This window comes from Grammomys surdaster, unplaced genomic scaffold (genome assembly GCF_004785775.1).
Source record: "Grammomys surdaster isolate TR1022 unplaced genomic scaffold, NIH_TR_1.0 125976, whole genome shotgun sequence".
In the NCBI taxonomy this organism is placed as follows: domain Eukaryota; kingdom Metazoa; phylum Chordata; class Mammalia; order Rodentia; family Muridae; genus Grammomys; species Grammomys surdaster.
In genome coordinates this window covers 2414788-2430275 of record NW_021620792.1, presented here as the reverse complement: position 1 = coordinate 2430275, position 15488 = coordinate 2414788, and the positions used below count along the sequence as shown (strand labels likewise).

The 15488-nt window shown below is 52.4% G+C and overlaps 1 protein-coding gene across 2 annotated transcripts in view; it reads right to left on the bottom strand.

The window, feature by feature from the left end:
- The window catches only part of Rasal1 (RAS protein activator like 1), a 31731-nt gene that overhangs the window by 6480 nt on the left and 9763 nt on the right, over nucleotides 1-15488 (bottom strand). The window contains exons 5-15 of one of the 2 annotated variants that reach the window (XM_028753900.1): nucleotides 14574-14703; nucleotides 11465-11546; nucleotides 11241-11372; nucleotides 10541-10626; nucleotides 9788-9905; nucleotides 9507-9660; nucleotides 9114-9178; nucleotides 8757-8869; nucleotides 7118-7310; nucleotides 3288-3425; nucleotides 1564-1708 (exon numbers count right to left, since the gene is read on the bottom strand). In XM_028753900.1, coding sequence (XP_028609733.1) covers nucleotides 1564-1708; nucleotides 3288-3425; nucleotides 7118-7310; nucleotides 8757-8869; nucleotides 9114-9178; nucleotides 9507-9660; nucleotides 9788-9905; nucleotides 10541-10626; nucleotides 11241-11372; nucleotides 11465-11546; nucleotides 14574-14703 — 1356 coding nt within the window. Of the gene's footprint in view, nucleotides 1-1563; nucleotides 1709-3287; nucleotides 3426-7117; nucleotides 7311-8756; nucleotides 8870-9113; nucleotides 9179-9506; nucleotides 9661-9787; nucleotides 9906-10540; nucleotides 10627-11240; nucleotides 11373-11464; nucleotides 11547-14573; nucleotides 14704-15488 lie in introns of those variants that run through there. The other variant, XM_028753901.1, reaches the window with a different exon arrangement.

The window sequence follows — 15488 nt, the reverse complement described above, 5'->3', positions numbered from 1 at the left end:
TTCCTCCTTGGTAACTCCCAGACACTCCATCAACTTGGCTATTGTCTGTCTTGTTTATTTGGTTGGTTGATTGGTTGGTTGGATAGTTTGGTTTGGTTTTGGTTCTTTTTTTTTTAATAATTTTTAAATGATTTTATTTTTATTTCACGTGCATTGGTGTTTAGCCTGCATGTGTGCCTGTGTGAGGGTGTCAGATCCCCTGAAACTGGAATTAAAGACAAATGTGAGTTGTCATGTAGGAGCTGGGAATGAACCCAGGTCCTCTGGAAGAGCAACCAGTGCTCTCAACCACTGATGCTTCTCCAGCCTGGTTTGTTTTGTTTGCTAGCTTGTTTGTTTTGTTTTGAGACAGGGCTTCTCTGTGTAGCCCTGGCTATCCTAGAGCTCACACTGTAGACCAGGCTGGGCTTGAACTTAGAGATAAACCAGCTCTGCCTCCTGAGTGCTGAGATCAAAGGCATGAGCCACCACCTCTCAGCCCTTGGCTGCTGTCTTACAATATGGTCCCCACTAGAATGAAATTCTATGTATAAGTCTAGGATTTTCTTCTGTTTCACTCACTTTTTTTGGTGTGTGTGGTGCATACACGTGTGCATGTGTGTGCATGTTCATGCACATGTGTATATTTGTACATGTGTGTGCATGTGTACATGTGTGTGCATGTGCGTGTACACATGTGTATGCATTGCGTGCATGTGTGTATGTGCATGTACGTGTGTATGTATACACATGTGTGTATGTACATGTGTGTGCATGCATGTGCATGTCCATATATGTGTGTGCATGTGTACACATGTATATACATGTATGTGCATATTTGTACATGTGTGTGCATTTGTACAAGTCTGTGCATGTCTGTGCATGTGTGTATGTGTGTGCATGTATATACATCTGGGTGCATGTGTGTGAATGTGTGTACATGTGTGCATGTGGAGACCCGAGGTCGACATCTGGATTCTTTCTCTGTTGCTCCTTAGTTTATTTTTTGAGACTGGGCAACTTGCTGCACCCGGAGCTCACCATTTGGACTACAGTGGCCGGCCAGGAAGCCTGGATGATCCACCTGTCTTCACACCACCAAGGCCTGGATTTTAGTTGACTGGGAATTTGAACTCAGATCCTCCAGCTTGTTCAGCAAGCACTTTATCCACTGAGCCATTTCTCCAAAAAACGTACAGGGGGATGTTCTCTCTCTCTCTCTCTCTCTCTCTCTCCTCTCTCTCTCTCTCTCTCTCTCTCTCTCTCTCTCTCTCTCTCTCTCTCTCTCTCGCCTCAGTTCTGGGGTTGAGCCTAGGACCTCATACATGCAAGGCAAGCTCTCCTCCACTAGGTCCCAGTTCCAGGCCTTTGGGGTGGTGCCTGCTATATAGCAGGGACTTAATAAGCATGCCCATACCAGAGATTCCATGCCATGACCCTACCACACTGCCACACTGGCAGAGATGACCTAGCCAAGCCCAACACAAAATGCTAGTTGACCTACAGGTCCAGAGGAGTGGGATTCTGAGTGTTCCAGGGAGGCAGAGGGCGACAATCCAGGAGTGGCAGGACCACAAAACTCACCCTCATCCCCATCCACATCCACCAGCTGGTCCAGGAAGTCCCTCACACGTGAGATGCTCTGCAGCAGGAAGGGGTGCAGGGGTGCTAGCCACTGCTCCTTGCCCTGGCCCAGCTGCTGGCCCAGGTTTCCAATGCTCTGCACAGCCTGGGGCAAAGGAGAAAGGAGGCCAAGTTCACTGTGAGGTGAGCACACTCTGTGGCCCCAAATTCTGCTTCTCTTATCCATATGCCTTGGACACCGTCTGATACCCTGCTTTTGGGATCAGCACCCCTAGATCCTGCCCAGATGGGAGCAACCAGAACCCAGCACCCAGCACCCAGCACTGCCCAGTTCTATCATGTGTACTTGGGGATCCCTGAGAGCCACAAGTTGTAGCTACTTTGTCAAGAATAGCTTGATTTATACTAAGGTATAAATGACTGCTGATTCACTTCTGTTTCTTTTGGAAGGAGTGAGTTTTGACAGTCTAGTGGTTGAGTGACTGCCTACCATGCCTAAGGTCCTGTGTTCAATTCCCAGTACTGCCAAAAGGTGGGGAGTGGGGGTGGGGAACAAATGAAAGCTGGGCATGGTGATACATTAAGAATATCAGCACTCGTCGGGCAGTGGTGGCGCATGCACGCCTTTAATCCCAGCACTTGGGAGGCAGAGGCAGGCAGATTTCTGAGTTCGAGGCCAGCCTGGTCTACAGAGTGAGTTCCAGGACAGCCAGGGCTACACAGAGAAACCCTGTCTCGGAAACCAAAAAAAAAAAAAAAAAAAAAAAAAGCCAAACAAACAAAAGAATATCAGCGCTTAAGAGGCTGAAGCAGGAGGATTTCCCTGAGTCCTAGGCCAGCCTGGGAGACATGCACACTCTAGGTCTCAGTGGCTCAGCAAGTCCAAGTCACAGAAACAAAGACACAAGGAGCTTTTTTTTGAGTCTCTCGAAGACGGCCTTCTTGATCTTTTCCACCATGCTTCTCCACAGCTGAGATGACCCAGATGAACTCACACACATACACACACACATACACACACATACACACTCACACACACATACACACTCTCATACACATGGATACACCTACTCACACATACATACACGCTCATACACATACAGACACATCTACACATGCATACACTTATTCACACATACAAATCACACACATACAACATACACACTCACACACATACATACACACTCACACATACACACTCACACACATACATATACACACACATACACATGCATACACCTACTCACACACACACACACACACACGCTCATACACATATACACATGCATACATCTATTTACACATACTCACACACACATACACACTTACACATACACACTCACACACATATACACAGACACACACATATACACATACATACACCTACTCTCTGTCTCACACACACACATACACACTCACACACATACATATGCACACACATACACATGCTTGCACCTATTCACACATACTCACACACACATACACACACATACACACTCACACACACATACACACTCACACACAAATACACACACATATACACATAATATACCTACTCACACACATTCACACACACACACATACCTACACACATATACACATACATACATATATACACTCACATACACATACAGACACACACATACACATGTGCACACATACACACATACACACATAAACATATAAACACATATTCACATACATACACACATTCACACACACACCTTGGCGAGCAGCAGCAGGGAGCGGCTGGTCTGGGGGTCTGCGTGCTGGTCTCTGAGGTCAAACAGCTTCGGTGTGAGGATGGCGGGAGCAAAGAACCTCAGAAAGAGGAAGCCGCTGGTGGCCAAGTACTTCACATCCTGCCGGAGAATGACAGATGACAGGCCCTGAAGCCCACATCCCAGCTGGGGAAACTGAGGCAGCAAAGACTAGCTGTCCAGAGGAGGGAGAGGGAGTTGGGTCAGAACGCTCATCCTAGCCTGCCAAGGAGGGTTCTCTTCTCTGCCTCAGTTTCTCTCGATAGAAAATGGGGCAATGAAACTGATCTGGCAAAACTGGTTTTAGCAGACTGTGCTCAGAACACAGAACCAGAGGAGAGAATTGTCACTGCCGCCTCAGAGAGGCCAAGTAACTTGCTCAAGGTCACACAGCAGAGGAGTCGGGATTCAAACCCAGCTCCGTGACCTTTGGTTGCAAGAACAGGCTATTGTCTCCTCCCACCGCCTTCACTTACCACTTCCTATGGGATGGGTTACATCCAGTTCTAGAGAAGCAACAACTGAGGCCCGAGGTTACCCAGCAATCAACAGCAGAGGTAGTATTTATTATTCACCACTCTCCTGCCGTTCAGTCTCGGTACAGGCAGTGCCCCAGGGGTCAAAGGTCACGAGTGCCTCGAGCCCTCCAGAGGCACGTTCAATCTTCAACCACCTTTGGTTTCTAAGGAAACCGGGGTTCGGTGGAGAGCCCAGGCTGTCAGGCTGCAGAGCCCACCTGAGCACACACTGTCCCACCCCACTGAGTCCCTCTGGGGAACTTCCTACACTGGGCACAGCTGGCTCCCCCAGGGCTATGCCACACCCGAGTATGCATGCCTGTGTTTATTTTGGGGGTGTCAGTCACACCTATGACAATAGCTGCCCTGGAGTGTGCTAGCTTCCTGGGCATGTCAGCTTTACCAATGGGACCCGCAGTGACTGTGCCCAAGGCTTCCACTGAGAGGGACCCTTCCCAGCCAGAGCTCTGATCTGTCCCCAAATCACTACTTCATCCCAGGCAGGTCCCCAGGTTATTTTGTCCCCCAACATTAGATCATCGAGGTACATGTGAGCCAGGGTTGGTGGCACAGGCCCATCATCCCACCTACACAGAGACTGAGGCATGAAAGTCACAAGCTCAAAGCTATCCTGGGCTACAGAGTATATTCCAGGCTAGCCCAGACAACGTAATGATACCCTGTCTCAAATGAAAAACAAAAAGAAGGTTGTGGGTGCATCTGATGCTAGAGGACTTGTCTAGGGTGCACGGGACCCCAGTGCCACGGAACCTGGCTGTGGTGGCATGCACCTGTATCTTCAGTCTGTGGGAGGTGAAGGCGGAGGAGTCACAAGTTCGAAGTCACTGTTCTAGTTGCTCTGTGTGTGTGTGTGTGTGTGTGTGTGTGTGTGTGTGTGTGTGAACTTGATACAAGCTGGAGTTACCTAGAAAGAGGAACCCTCAGTGGAGAAAATCTCTTGATCAGATTGCCTCCTGTGGGGACATTTTCCATTTGATTAATGATGGATGTAGGAGGGTCCAACCCACTGTGGGCGGGGCCATCCCTGGGCTGGTGGTCCTGGGTTCTAGAAGATGCAGAACAAGCCATGGAGAGTAAGCTAGTAAGCAGCATCCCTCCATGGCCTCTGCATCAGCTCCTGCCTCCAGGTTCCTTCCTTGAGGTCCCTCCATGATGGACTACAAGCTCTTTTCTCCCCAACTTTATCTTGATGTTCACCACAGCAGTAAAAAGCAAACTGGAACAGGCATCCTTGGCTATGGAATAAGTTAGAAGAGGCTAGCCTGGGCTACATGACACATTTCCCCTCCCCACACACACGTATTAAAATGCTATAATGAACCCTGTGCTTTAGGGGGCGTTCAGGGCTCCCTTCATGATCTGAGAAATTCCGTGGCCCCTGCCCACCAGGGACAGGTGTCACTGATGTTGGCTTCCCCAGCTGAGCTGACTGGGGAGCTGGCCTCCTGCTCTCTTTCTCCCCTCCCGAACCTCAGCCGTGTCCCACTTAACACCTATGAGTCGGCCCAGGTGAGAGCCAGGCAAAGTGGGGTGCAATGCCACCACCTCTAGATGGGACGCTAAAACTCAGCCCCGTGTGGGAGGATGGGGAATCTGGGGAGGATATCTCAAGCTGTCTGGTCTCAGTTTCCCCATCTGCAAAGCCAGAAGCATGGAGAGAGGTGTTATATATGTCCAAAGCTCTCAGCTCCGGCTGCAAGAACTGGGCTGTGATGATGCCAGTGTTCAGAATGTTCTAGATCTTTCTGTTAAGCGGTCTGTATCTAGCGCTGGGTAAAAGTTAGTATGGCTGGGGCTGGAGAGTTGCCTCTGTGATAACAGCGCTTACTGCTCTATCAAAGGGCCCTGATTCGGATCTCAGCATCCACATCAAGGGGCCTCACAAATGTCTGGAATGTCAGGGACTCATATGAATGTCAGGGTCTCTGAGCCTGCACACCTGCACACGCGCACATAAATAAATCTTGAAGAGAACAGAGTCTTGCTGATTTCATTTGTAACTTAAGACAGTAGCGATCCAGGTGGTGGTGGCGCATGCCTTTAATCCCAGCACTTGGAAGGCAGAGGCAGGTGGATTTCTGAGTTCGAGGTCAGCCTGGTCTACAGAGTGAGTTCCAGGACAGCCTGGACTACACAGAGAAACCCTGTCTCAAACAAACAAACAAACAAACAAACAAACAAACAAACAAAAAGACAGTTAACAGTCACCTCTGTCTGTTGTTCAGGCTGGCCTTGAACTTAAGATCCTCCTGCTACAGCCTCCTGGGGACCTGAGATTACAGACTTGTGCCACCAACCTCCCCGTGACAACCACCTCAGGTTGTACACTGAACTTGGTTAAAACAGGGATCTCAGGCTGGTAGCCCATGGCCCAGGACAACCTAGGCACGTGATGACTGACTCCAAATGGCTTTTGCTTGGCGGATGGCTTGTGTCTGGGTGAGTTAACCCCAGTGTTTCAAAGCTCGGAGACTTTACATAGACTCTTGGAAGCTAGCAAAAGAGGGAGGGAGAAGGAAGAAAGGAAGGAAAGAAATGCTCAGGTCAGCCCAGCTCAGTCTAGTTTAGGGAAAAGGCTTGTCTGTCCGCCTAGATATTTGAGAGACTGAGTCAGGAGGATCGCAAGTTCAAGGTCTGCCTTGGAAACTTAGCAAGGTCCTATCTCAAAGAAGGGAAGACAGGGCTAGACTTTGGCTTGGTGTTTGTGAGACTCAGTTTGTAGCCCCAACATAGTGGTGAGAAAAGAACTCTACAGGAACAGAGAGACTGGCCCCATTCCCATGGAGAACACTGGCCTGAGTTGTCTCTGTAGACGAGCTGTGAGAGGGGGTCACATTTTGCCACAGTCTCCACCACTCCCTTTAGTCCTTCATCTGCTCTGTTCATGTGCCTCACCTGGCCTAAAGCCGCCGCTCCCAGGCTCTACCTTCTGTATCCAAGCAGGGAAAGTCTCCCACCTGCCGAACCCACTCAGCCTTCATCCTGGTCCTGTCCTTCCCCCTCCCTTCTGCTCTCATCACCACCACCATCATCACCACCATCATCTTCATCACTGCCATCACCATCATCATTGGTCCCCTGGGTTCCAGGTCCCGCCAGGAATACTGTCCCTCCGCCAGGACACACATACTCAAGTCTGAGCAGCCTAGGTCCTGGCGTCACCTTTGACCGTTGACCTGGCTGTGCCTGTGACCCTGAACAAGGTGCCCCGGCCCAGCCCAACATCCATATCGGCTCCCACAGAGCCCAGCCCACCTGATGCTCCATCCCGGGGAAGCGCTTCTCCACACACCGCTGGAGTTGCTTAAAGGCCAAGCGCAGGGCAAGTGGGCAGCGCCCTGCAGAGCTCACGATGGCGTCCACGACGGACCCCAGGTATCCCGTCAGCAGCCCCAGGCTGGTCTCCCGCACCTGCTCCTCCGTGGGCGTGCCCTTGAAAGAGATCCTCCTGCAGGCAGCAGGGAGGACCTTCAGTCAGAGGACCCCACCTGCTGCCTCAGAAGCCCCACCAGCCGCCACTGTGCCTCCCTCCTCTCACGCCAGGCTCCTCCCCCCCGCCCCCCCCCCCCCCATGCCAGGCTCCTCCCACCAGCCCCGCCCACCCCTCACGCCAGGCTCCCAGCTTGAACACCCAGAGGGGAGTCCCTTCTCTGAGTCTTCTAAGTGGCTGTTCCTTTGTCCTGGAACATGCTGGCGGGCAGCTGGACTGTCACCACCTCAGAATGGCCACTGCCCCCACCCCGTCACTCATGGTTACAAGCTCTAGCTCTGGGTGTCTTCAGCATGGACATGTCAGATGTTCCAAACTCGGGACCTTGGCACCTACTATCCCACTGCCTGGTGTCCTGCAGCCAGAAGTCTGGTGTCTCAGCCCCTGTATCCAACTCATTGCCCCTGGGGTTGCCCTGTGTGGCCCTTACAGTGACTCAGGAGTCGAGTATCTGACTCCTCCCATTTAACAGACTTGGAAACTGAGGCCCATCAACCCGCCTTTGCAAGCAGGTGGCAAACCTGAGATTAGAAGTCAGGACCGACTCTAGAATCAGAGATCCCCTGTATTCCACAGCCTGTGAGGATCTCTGAAGTTTCCATGGTCTCCATGGATCCCCCAGGAGTTTCCCAGATAACTCTGCCCTTCTCTTTGGAGCTTGGGTTCAAATTCCCACTTTGCAACTCCCCAGGTGTGTGACTTTGGGAAGCGAGCTCCCCTCACTGCTGAGGCCTGCACCCTCGGGATGGTCAGAGGTGTGGGAATCTATTATTCTCGTTATTGTTCGGCACAGAAGCCGGCCCTCTGACTATAGCAGAGAATGTTCTGGAAAGAAGGAAGGAGGAGCCCACAGGGGTGTGGCTTTTGTTCACAGCCTAACGTTCTCCAATCTCACAGAAGATTCTTGGATGACCCCAATGTGGGCTTCCAGCATCTTCGATCCTCCTCCTCCACTGATCTTTACATACAAAACACAGAAGTGACCAGCCTGGTCTACCGAGTAAGTTCCAGGACAGCCAGGGCTACACAGAGAAACCCTGTCTCGAAAAACCAAAACAAAAAACAAAAAACAAAACAAAAAAAAAACCACAGAAGTGTCCACGGCACCCCCAAGTGTCAGGCCAAGTCGAGGTGTGGGAGAGGCAGAGGCAGGATTTGAACTCTGGGTCTCTGAGTTTCCCAGTCCAGCCTTAGGCAGGTGGCAGCTAGCACAGAGCAGCCTACAGCGCCTACAAAGGATAAGAGTCAGCTGGAGGTGTGAGTGGAGGAGGGCAGTGGTGGCACACGCCTTTAATCCCAGCACTTGGGAGGCAGAGGCAGGCGGATTTCTGAGTTCAGGGCCAGCCTGGTCTACAGAGTGAGTTCCAGGTCGGCTGGAGGCCCGGGCCACCCCGCCTCACTCACCGGGAGCGGTTCAGGTCCATCTTGCAAGGATCCAGCTCCATATATTTCTTCTCCTCGAAGACGCGGCTGATCACCGGCCTCAGGACCTCATGCAGGTAGCGCATGCCCACGAGCTGGGGGCAGGGGCCACACGGAGCGGCTAAGGGTGGCAGGGAACACCCTGGGCTGGGGCAGGGGGGGGGTGTGCAGGGAGATTTCAGAGCCAGGCCAGCTGTGTCCGAGGGTGCCGCCCAGGGCTGAAGCCGGGCACGTGCCACCAGCACCCAGCTCAACCACCAAGCGCCACTTGAGGCCGGCAGGCTCTGAGGCCCCGGTGTGCAGGGGAGGAAGCCGCTTGCACCCAGACGCGCCACTCACCTTCATAAACTGTTCCACTGACTTGGATGCCAAAGAGTTAGAACGGAAGAGGGTGTTGGGGTCATCTGGGAGGATGGGGAGATGTGTTTGCTGGGGTGGAGGAGGCTGGACCCACCCCTCCCCGCTCACCCATGGTGGGGATTTGATTCTTTCAGTCTCGAGAATCAGGAAGAATTCAAGACTGTGTTCATGGTTCAGAAGCCCAGAGTGGTTTGGAAAGCTGCCTGGGGTCACATAGCATCTGAGGCTGATCCTGCACTCAAGCCCTCCAGGGATCACAGCATAGACTCCCCAACATGTAAGAGTTATCGAGGGACCCTATTTCTCCCCCTGGAGATCTTCTGTAGACCCATCCTTGGGGTGGGGGCATCCAGGACCCTGTGGGAAACTCACTGGTCCGAGCTACCTCACGCCTTGTGAGGTAATCTAGAAAGGGTCCAGCCAGGCCTCGGCCCAGGAAAAGCTTCACTAGCTTGGTGGCAAGGTCTTGGCGACAGTCCCCAGAGGCGAGCTCCTCCAGCACAGCCAGGGGGCTGGTGGTGTCCTCCTGAGCAGGGACAGGAGAGCAGAGGTGACCCAGGGCCCCAAAGCACAGCGTTCCCTGTTTCCCCAGGGAGGCGAGCTATGCCCCAGACCCAGCACCCCCAGATCAAGGCACCTCTTGCCACACCCACCTCGGCTGGCCCTTGCACGGACTCCAGAAGGAGTTCCATGAGAGGCTGGTAGTACTGGGAAGGTAGGACCCGGTCCTCAGTGAGGCGCACCTTCAGCCGCAGGGCACCCAGGCTCCCCCTAGATGGAGCAGACCATATAAGGAAGGCGATGTGAGTGCAGGCTAGCCCAGAGTGAGAGATATGAGCACAGGAAGGGACAAGAGACACAAGGTGAAGACCGAGGAGGGTAGTGGGGACAAAAATGGACAGGAAGAGGAAGTGGGGGGGGGATGTCCAGGCAGTGCGTGGAGACGCCACCGTGGAGGCTATGGCCAGGTGTGCAGACATACGCAGGACGGGCAGACCGGCAGGCGTGAGCAAAACAGTAAGATGGGGGTGCTGTGGCCACAAGTGGGTAGTCAGGTATGTGAATGTCATGGACAGGAGTCACCAGGGAAGGAATGAAGGGGCAGAGGGCTGTGTGGTCAGTGCACAGACGTTGGTGGTCTAGCTAGCACAGCCAAGGCTGTAGGTTCAATCCCTGACAGTGTATAACAAAGCAAGGGCAGCCTGAGGAAACCCAACATTCTGTCACACACTGGGTGGGCCAGCCTGTCAGCGGTGAACAGATGGAGCGCTGTAATGGACCTGCAGAAACACCCTGGGGGCTTGTGACTAAGGGACCACTGCCAGAGGGACAGGGCAGGCTGGGGCCAGCACCCATGATAGCCTGCTCGAAAGTGGAGGAGCCCCTCCCTAGACACCCACATTTACCCAGAATCCTCAGCTCTAGGAAAGGGCAGGAGCCGGAACCAGCCATTGGGTGGCTTCTGCTGGAGGGTCTGTGGGGTGAACTCCACCTGTAGGAGACACACAGACCTCAGCTGGAGGACGTGTCCTGCCTGACACAGGTTCACGCAGCCCTGAGAGGGAGAGCTTGGACTGCCATGCAGGAGTGGCATGTGGCCAGCAGGGTCCACTTCCTCCTCTCTCTCAAGGTCAGTTAGGGGTTCCAGGCACACTTATAACTGAGTAAAGCTAAGTCTCGGTGAGATGGCTCGCACTGGGACACACGGTGACCTAGTGGTGAGCACAATAACAGCGTTACAGCCACAACTTCAGACAAGCCTGACGCCATCTTCCCAGAGCAGAGAGCTAAGAGCCTCGTGGCCTTGGCAAGACCCCCTTCCCTGATCCAGACTTCAATTTCATCATGTGCAGAGGGTGCTAATGACTGTCAACTGCACTGGGTGGTAGCAGGGTTACGTCAATGCAGACGGCCTTAGTCCCACCCCGTAGCCTTCGGCAGGTCACTGCATCCTTTGGCTAACCCGTGGACAGTGAGACTACTACCCAAGCTGGCCATGGTACTCGAGGCAGCTGAACACCCACCTTCGGCCCCCATCTCACCTGCCTGCTCGTTAGAGACACTGGGGAGCCACAGAGGGCGTTTGTTACTGGGAGGGACGCTCACCATGCCCAAGAAGTCATTCTTGCCCACCATGTCCCAATCCCAGAGTTCCACTCGCAGCGGAGATGTGGTCCCCGGAGCCTCCCGCAGCTCCAGCACCTCATCCCAGTGTGGGAAGCGGGTTTTCTTGATGGTCTAAGGGTAGAAAGGGCCGTGAGTGTGAGGGGCAACTGGCTCCACCCACTGAGGGGTGGCCCACTCCCGCCGGGCTCGCTGTGTCTGCTCACCGAAGTTTCCAGACTATGGTTGCCCCAGAACACACGGGCAAATGGGTCCGATGTGCCAGAGATGTCCCGGGGGGCCAGGTCCCTGAGGATAGATGAAGAAAAGGGGTATGTGGTCACAGGCCCTTGAGGACCCAGACCCAAGGTGGGTACAGGAAAGAGAGTGCAAACTAGATCATTCTAATGGCAATGTGAAGCTGTCTCCAGGGCAACAAGCCATCACACGGGCTCAGACCTGGTCCTCACTGGGTCTAGGCAGACCCAGCAGCTTTCAGACACAGAACATATATAGAAACGTGAGATTTCCTGATTTCCAGATGGGGAAACTGAGGTATAGAAGATCAGACTCTGTATCACAAAACCCAGCAAGGGAAGGTACAGTAGGAAAGAATACCTCAGTTTCCCCAGAGGCCCTACACTGGGAGCTACAGGCACAAATTCAAAGCCAGGCCCTGCACTCACTGGCTGGGTGACATTAGAGAAAGTCTACTCTGCCTGGAAGTGGTGGCATATGCCTTTAATCCTAGCTCTCGGGATGCAGAGGATCTCTGAGTTTGAGGTCAGCCTGGGATGCACAAAGAAACCCTGTCTCAAAAAAAATCAAAAGGGGGGAAAGAAAAAAAGAGAGAAAGAAAGAAGGAAAGAAAGGAAGAGAGAGAGAGAAAGAAGGAAAGAAAGAAAGAAAGAAAGAGAGAGAGAGAGAGAGAGAGAGAGAGAGAGAGAGAAAGACAAGACAGAAGAAAAAGTCACCTCCACTCCTGGGGCTTAGTCCAGAAAATAAGGACAGTAACAGATCAAATTCACAGGGCCAAGGGTCCAATGAGATGACACAGGCAAGTTATTTAGCAGAGCACTCTGATCAGTTCACATATTCATTCAACAAACACCCATGCCCACACTTTACTTAGGAACAAAAGGAAAGCATGAGACACAGACATCCTGCCTGTGGTTGCCATGACAACTCAAAGACTCACCTATGATAGCTTCCCCCTCCCCCCCCCCCCCACTTTTCGGGGCCCCCAAATCCAGGAGCACACCACCATCACCACCACCACCACCACCACTAGGGGCTGTTTCTTCCTCCAGCTTGCTTCTCAGCCTCTCCAGGCTCGGAAAGCCTTTGGTTTCCTAGGACACAGTTGCTAAGCGACAGCCATCGGTCCCGCTACTGCTTGCAAAGGATCCAGTACAGCCTAGTGTCTGGGGAGGGGTCACAGACAGAAGAGCTGAGCTCAGACCCCTGCACACAATCCGCTATCTGGTTCCCGTCTTCCGTGTCTCATTCCTCATCCATGCTTCTCACGCATCCAGCTGGGGCCAAGACAGGGACAGGAATCCAGAGGTGGCAGGAGAAGCTCAGAGAAGGCAAGGAGGGGTCTTATGGTCACACAGCAAGCTAGAAATATGGATTCATGTCCTTAACGTATGGGGGCAGAACCTAACAGTGAAGGAACGGGAGGGAGGTGAGTCGGAGGGCAGAAAAACAGGTTGTCAAGAGGGAGAAGATGTAAGAGAGAGCACAAAGATTGGAGAGCTGAGGGAGGAGCAGGGAGGGATGCAGGAAGGAATATGGGTGTGGCTGGGCCAGTCTCTGGGCTTTACTGGCCCTGGGTCTGGTGACTTTTTTCAGGCTTTCCTCTATTGTCCTTCCTCTCAGCCCACAAGACTCCAGTGTGGTTCACCCCCGCCCCCCTGGGGTTAAACCAATAAGAATTAACACCTTTAATCTCAGCACTCAGGAGGCAGAGGCAGGCAGATCTCTGTGAGTTTGAGGCCAGCCTGGTCTACATAGTGATACTCCAGGATAGCCAGGAGTATACAGTGAGACCCTGTCTCAAAAACAACAACAACAACAACAAAGAATTAGCCCTGGAGTTGTCTGTATGAGTGAGGATCTCGGTCAGTTGGTAGACCATCAGCCTCGGTCCATAAGATCTATCTTGTCCCCACTCACGGAGAGGAGACACTGCCTGACATCGCCGTCTGGGTTCCTGGACCCATCATGCCTGAAGCCACAGTCACTCTAGTGAGCTAGTGACAATCTGCTATTTATTACTCTGTGTGTGTGTGTGTGTGTGTGTGTGTGGTGTGTGTATGTGTCTTATGTATGGTGTGTGTGTATCCATATGTGCTTGTCTCTGTATGCATGGTATGTGCGAGTGTATGTGTTATCTCTGTATGCATGATGTGTATGTATCTATATGTATGGTGTGTGTGTGTGTGTGTGTGTGTATCTGTCTGCTTGCCTGCCTACCTGTCTTCTGTCTGTCTGTCTGCATGTACATGTGTGGAGGTCAGAGGAGAACTTTCTAGAGTGTTGATTCTCTCCTTCCACTGTGCATTGCTGGGATCAAATTCAGATCATCAGGCTTGAGTGGCATCTGATTTACCCGCTAAACCATCTCCAGCCCTCACCTGTTAAACTGTAACTATTCCCTGCCTCCCCGTACTCATCCGTCCGCCCATCTCCACTATCCAGTTGATGGTCATTGGTCCATGACCACCTGGGTTAACAGTTTGCTTTTGCCAGGCATGGTGGTGGCCCAGGCTTTTAATCTCAGCACTTGAGAAGCAGAGGCAGGAGGATCCCTGTGAGTTCAAAGCCAGCCTGTTCTACAGTATGAGTGTCGGGGCAGCCTAGGCTACATAGAGAGACCCTGTCTCAGTCTAACAAAGATGTTGCTTTCTCCCCTGAAAGCTGACACTTGTGAGTCTGTTGTTTAAGAACATGGTAGACAAGGGCAGGAGGGGCTCATAGCTATGGACCAAGGAGGACAAGAGGGTCCCCACAGCCACCAGTACCCCTTCTCATTTTTGGTTTGGGATTTTGTTTCTTGAAACAGGGTCTCTTATAGCCCAGGCTAGCCTAAAAACCTCCTACATTGCCAAGGATGACCTTTAATTTCTGATCCTCCTGCCTCCACTTCCTGAGTGCCGGGATTAGGGATGAGTACCACCAGGCACAGTTTATGTGGTGCTGGGGATAGAACTCAGGGCCTCGTACATGCTAGGTGAGCACTCTACCCTCCGAGCCACACCCCCAGACTCCTTGATTATTTTCACAGCCCCCCCCCCCCACACACACACACATCGCCCCCTGGGGCAAGCACACCTGGCCTGTCTCACATGGCAGCGGAGGCATCGGCCACGGGCATCGTCCAGTAGCTTCACGGCCAGGCAGACCTCACCCTGCACTTCAGCGTCTGGATCCACCCGGCTCAGGTTGATCCAGCTGTCGATCCCTGGAGGAAACACACGGGGTTTAGGGAGCACCTGACACCCATGAAGTGTCATGTCCGCTCAGAACTGTCACTGACTTCTCGTGCATGACCTCAGATGCGGTCTGCGATCAGCCCCGTGTCAGAGGAGGAAACCGAGGCACGGAGAATAGGCCTCTTGCCCTTGACCCCACAGCTAGAGAACAACAGAGAGCAAGTCTGAATATGGGCAGTGTAGCTCTGGGGGTGATTCTGAGCCTCAGGTCATCCCGGAACATGAATGACACACACAGAAACACACATTCACACACAGACACACACTCACCCAGACAAAAACACACTCTGAGATACACTCACACATAGACATACACACAGACACACTCACACAGAGATAGACAATACATACATAAACACACGTAGAGAGACACACACTCATGCATACTCACACAGAGACACACACAGACACACACACACACAGACACACAGATACGCACATACACAGACACACACATACACAGACACTCATGCACACTCACACACACATATACACACATACACACAGAGACACACAGACACACACAGACACTCATGCACACTCACACACACATATACACACAGACACACACTCATGCACACTCACACACACATATACACACATACACATACACACAGAGACACACAGACACACACAGAGACACTCATGCACACTCAAACACACACATATACACACAGACACACACACATATACACACAGACACACAGACACACAGAGACACACAGACACACACAGAGACACTCATGCACACTCA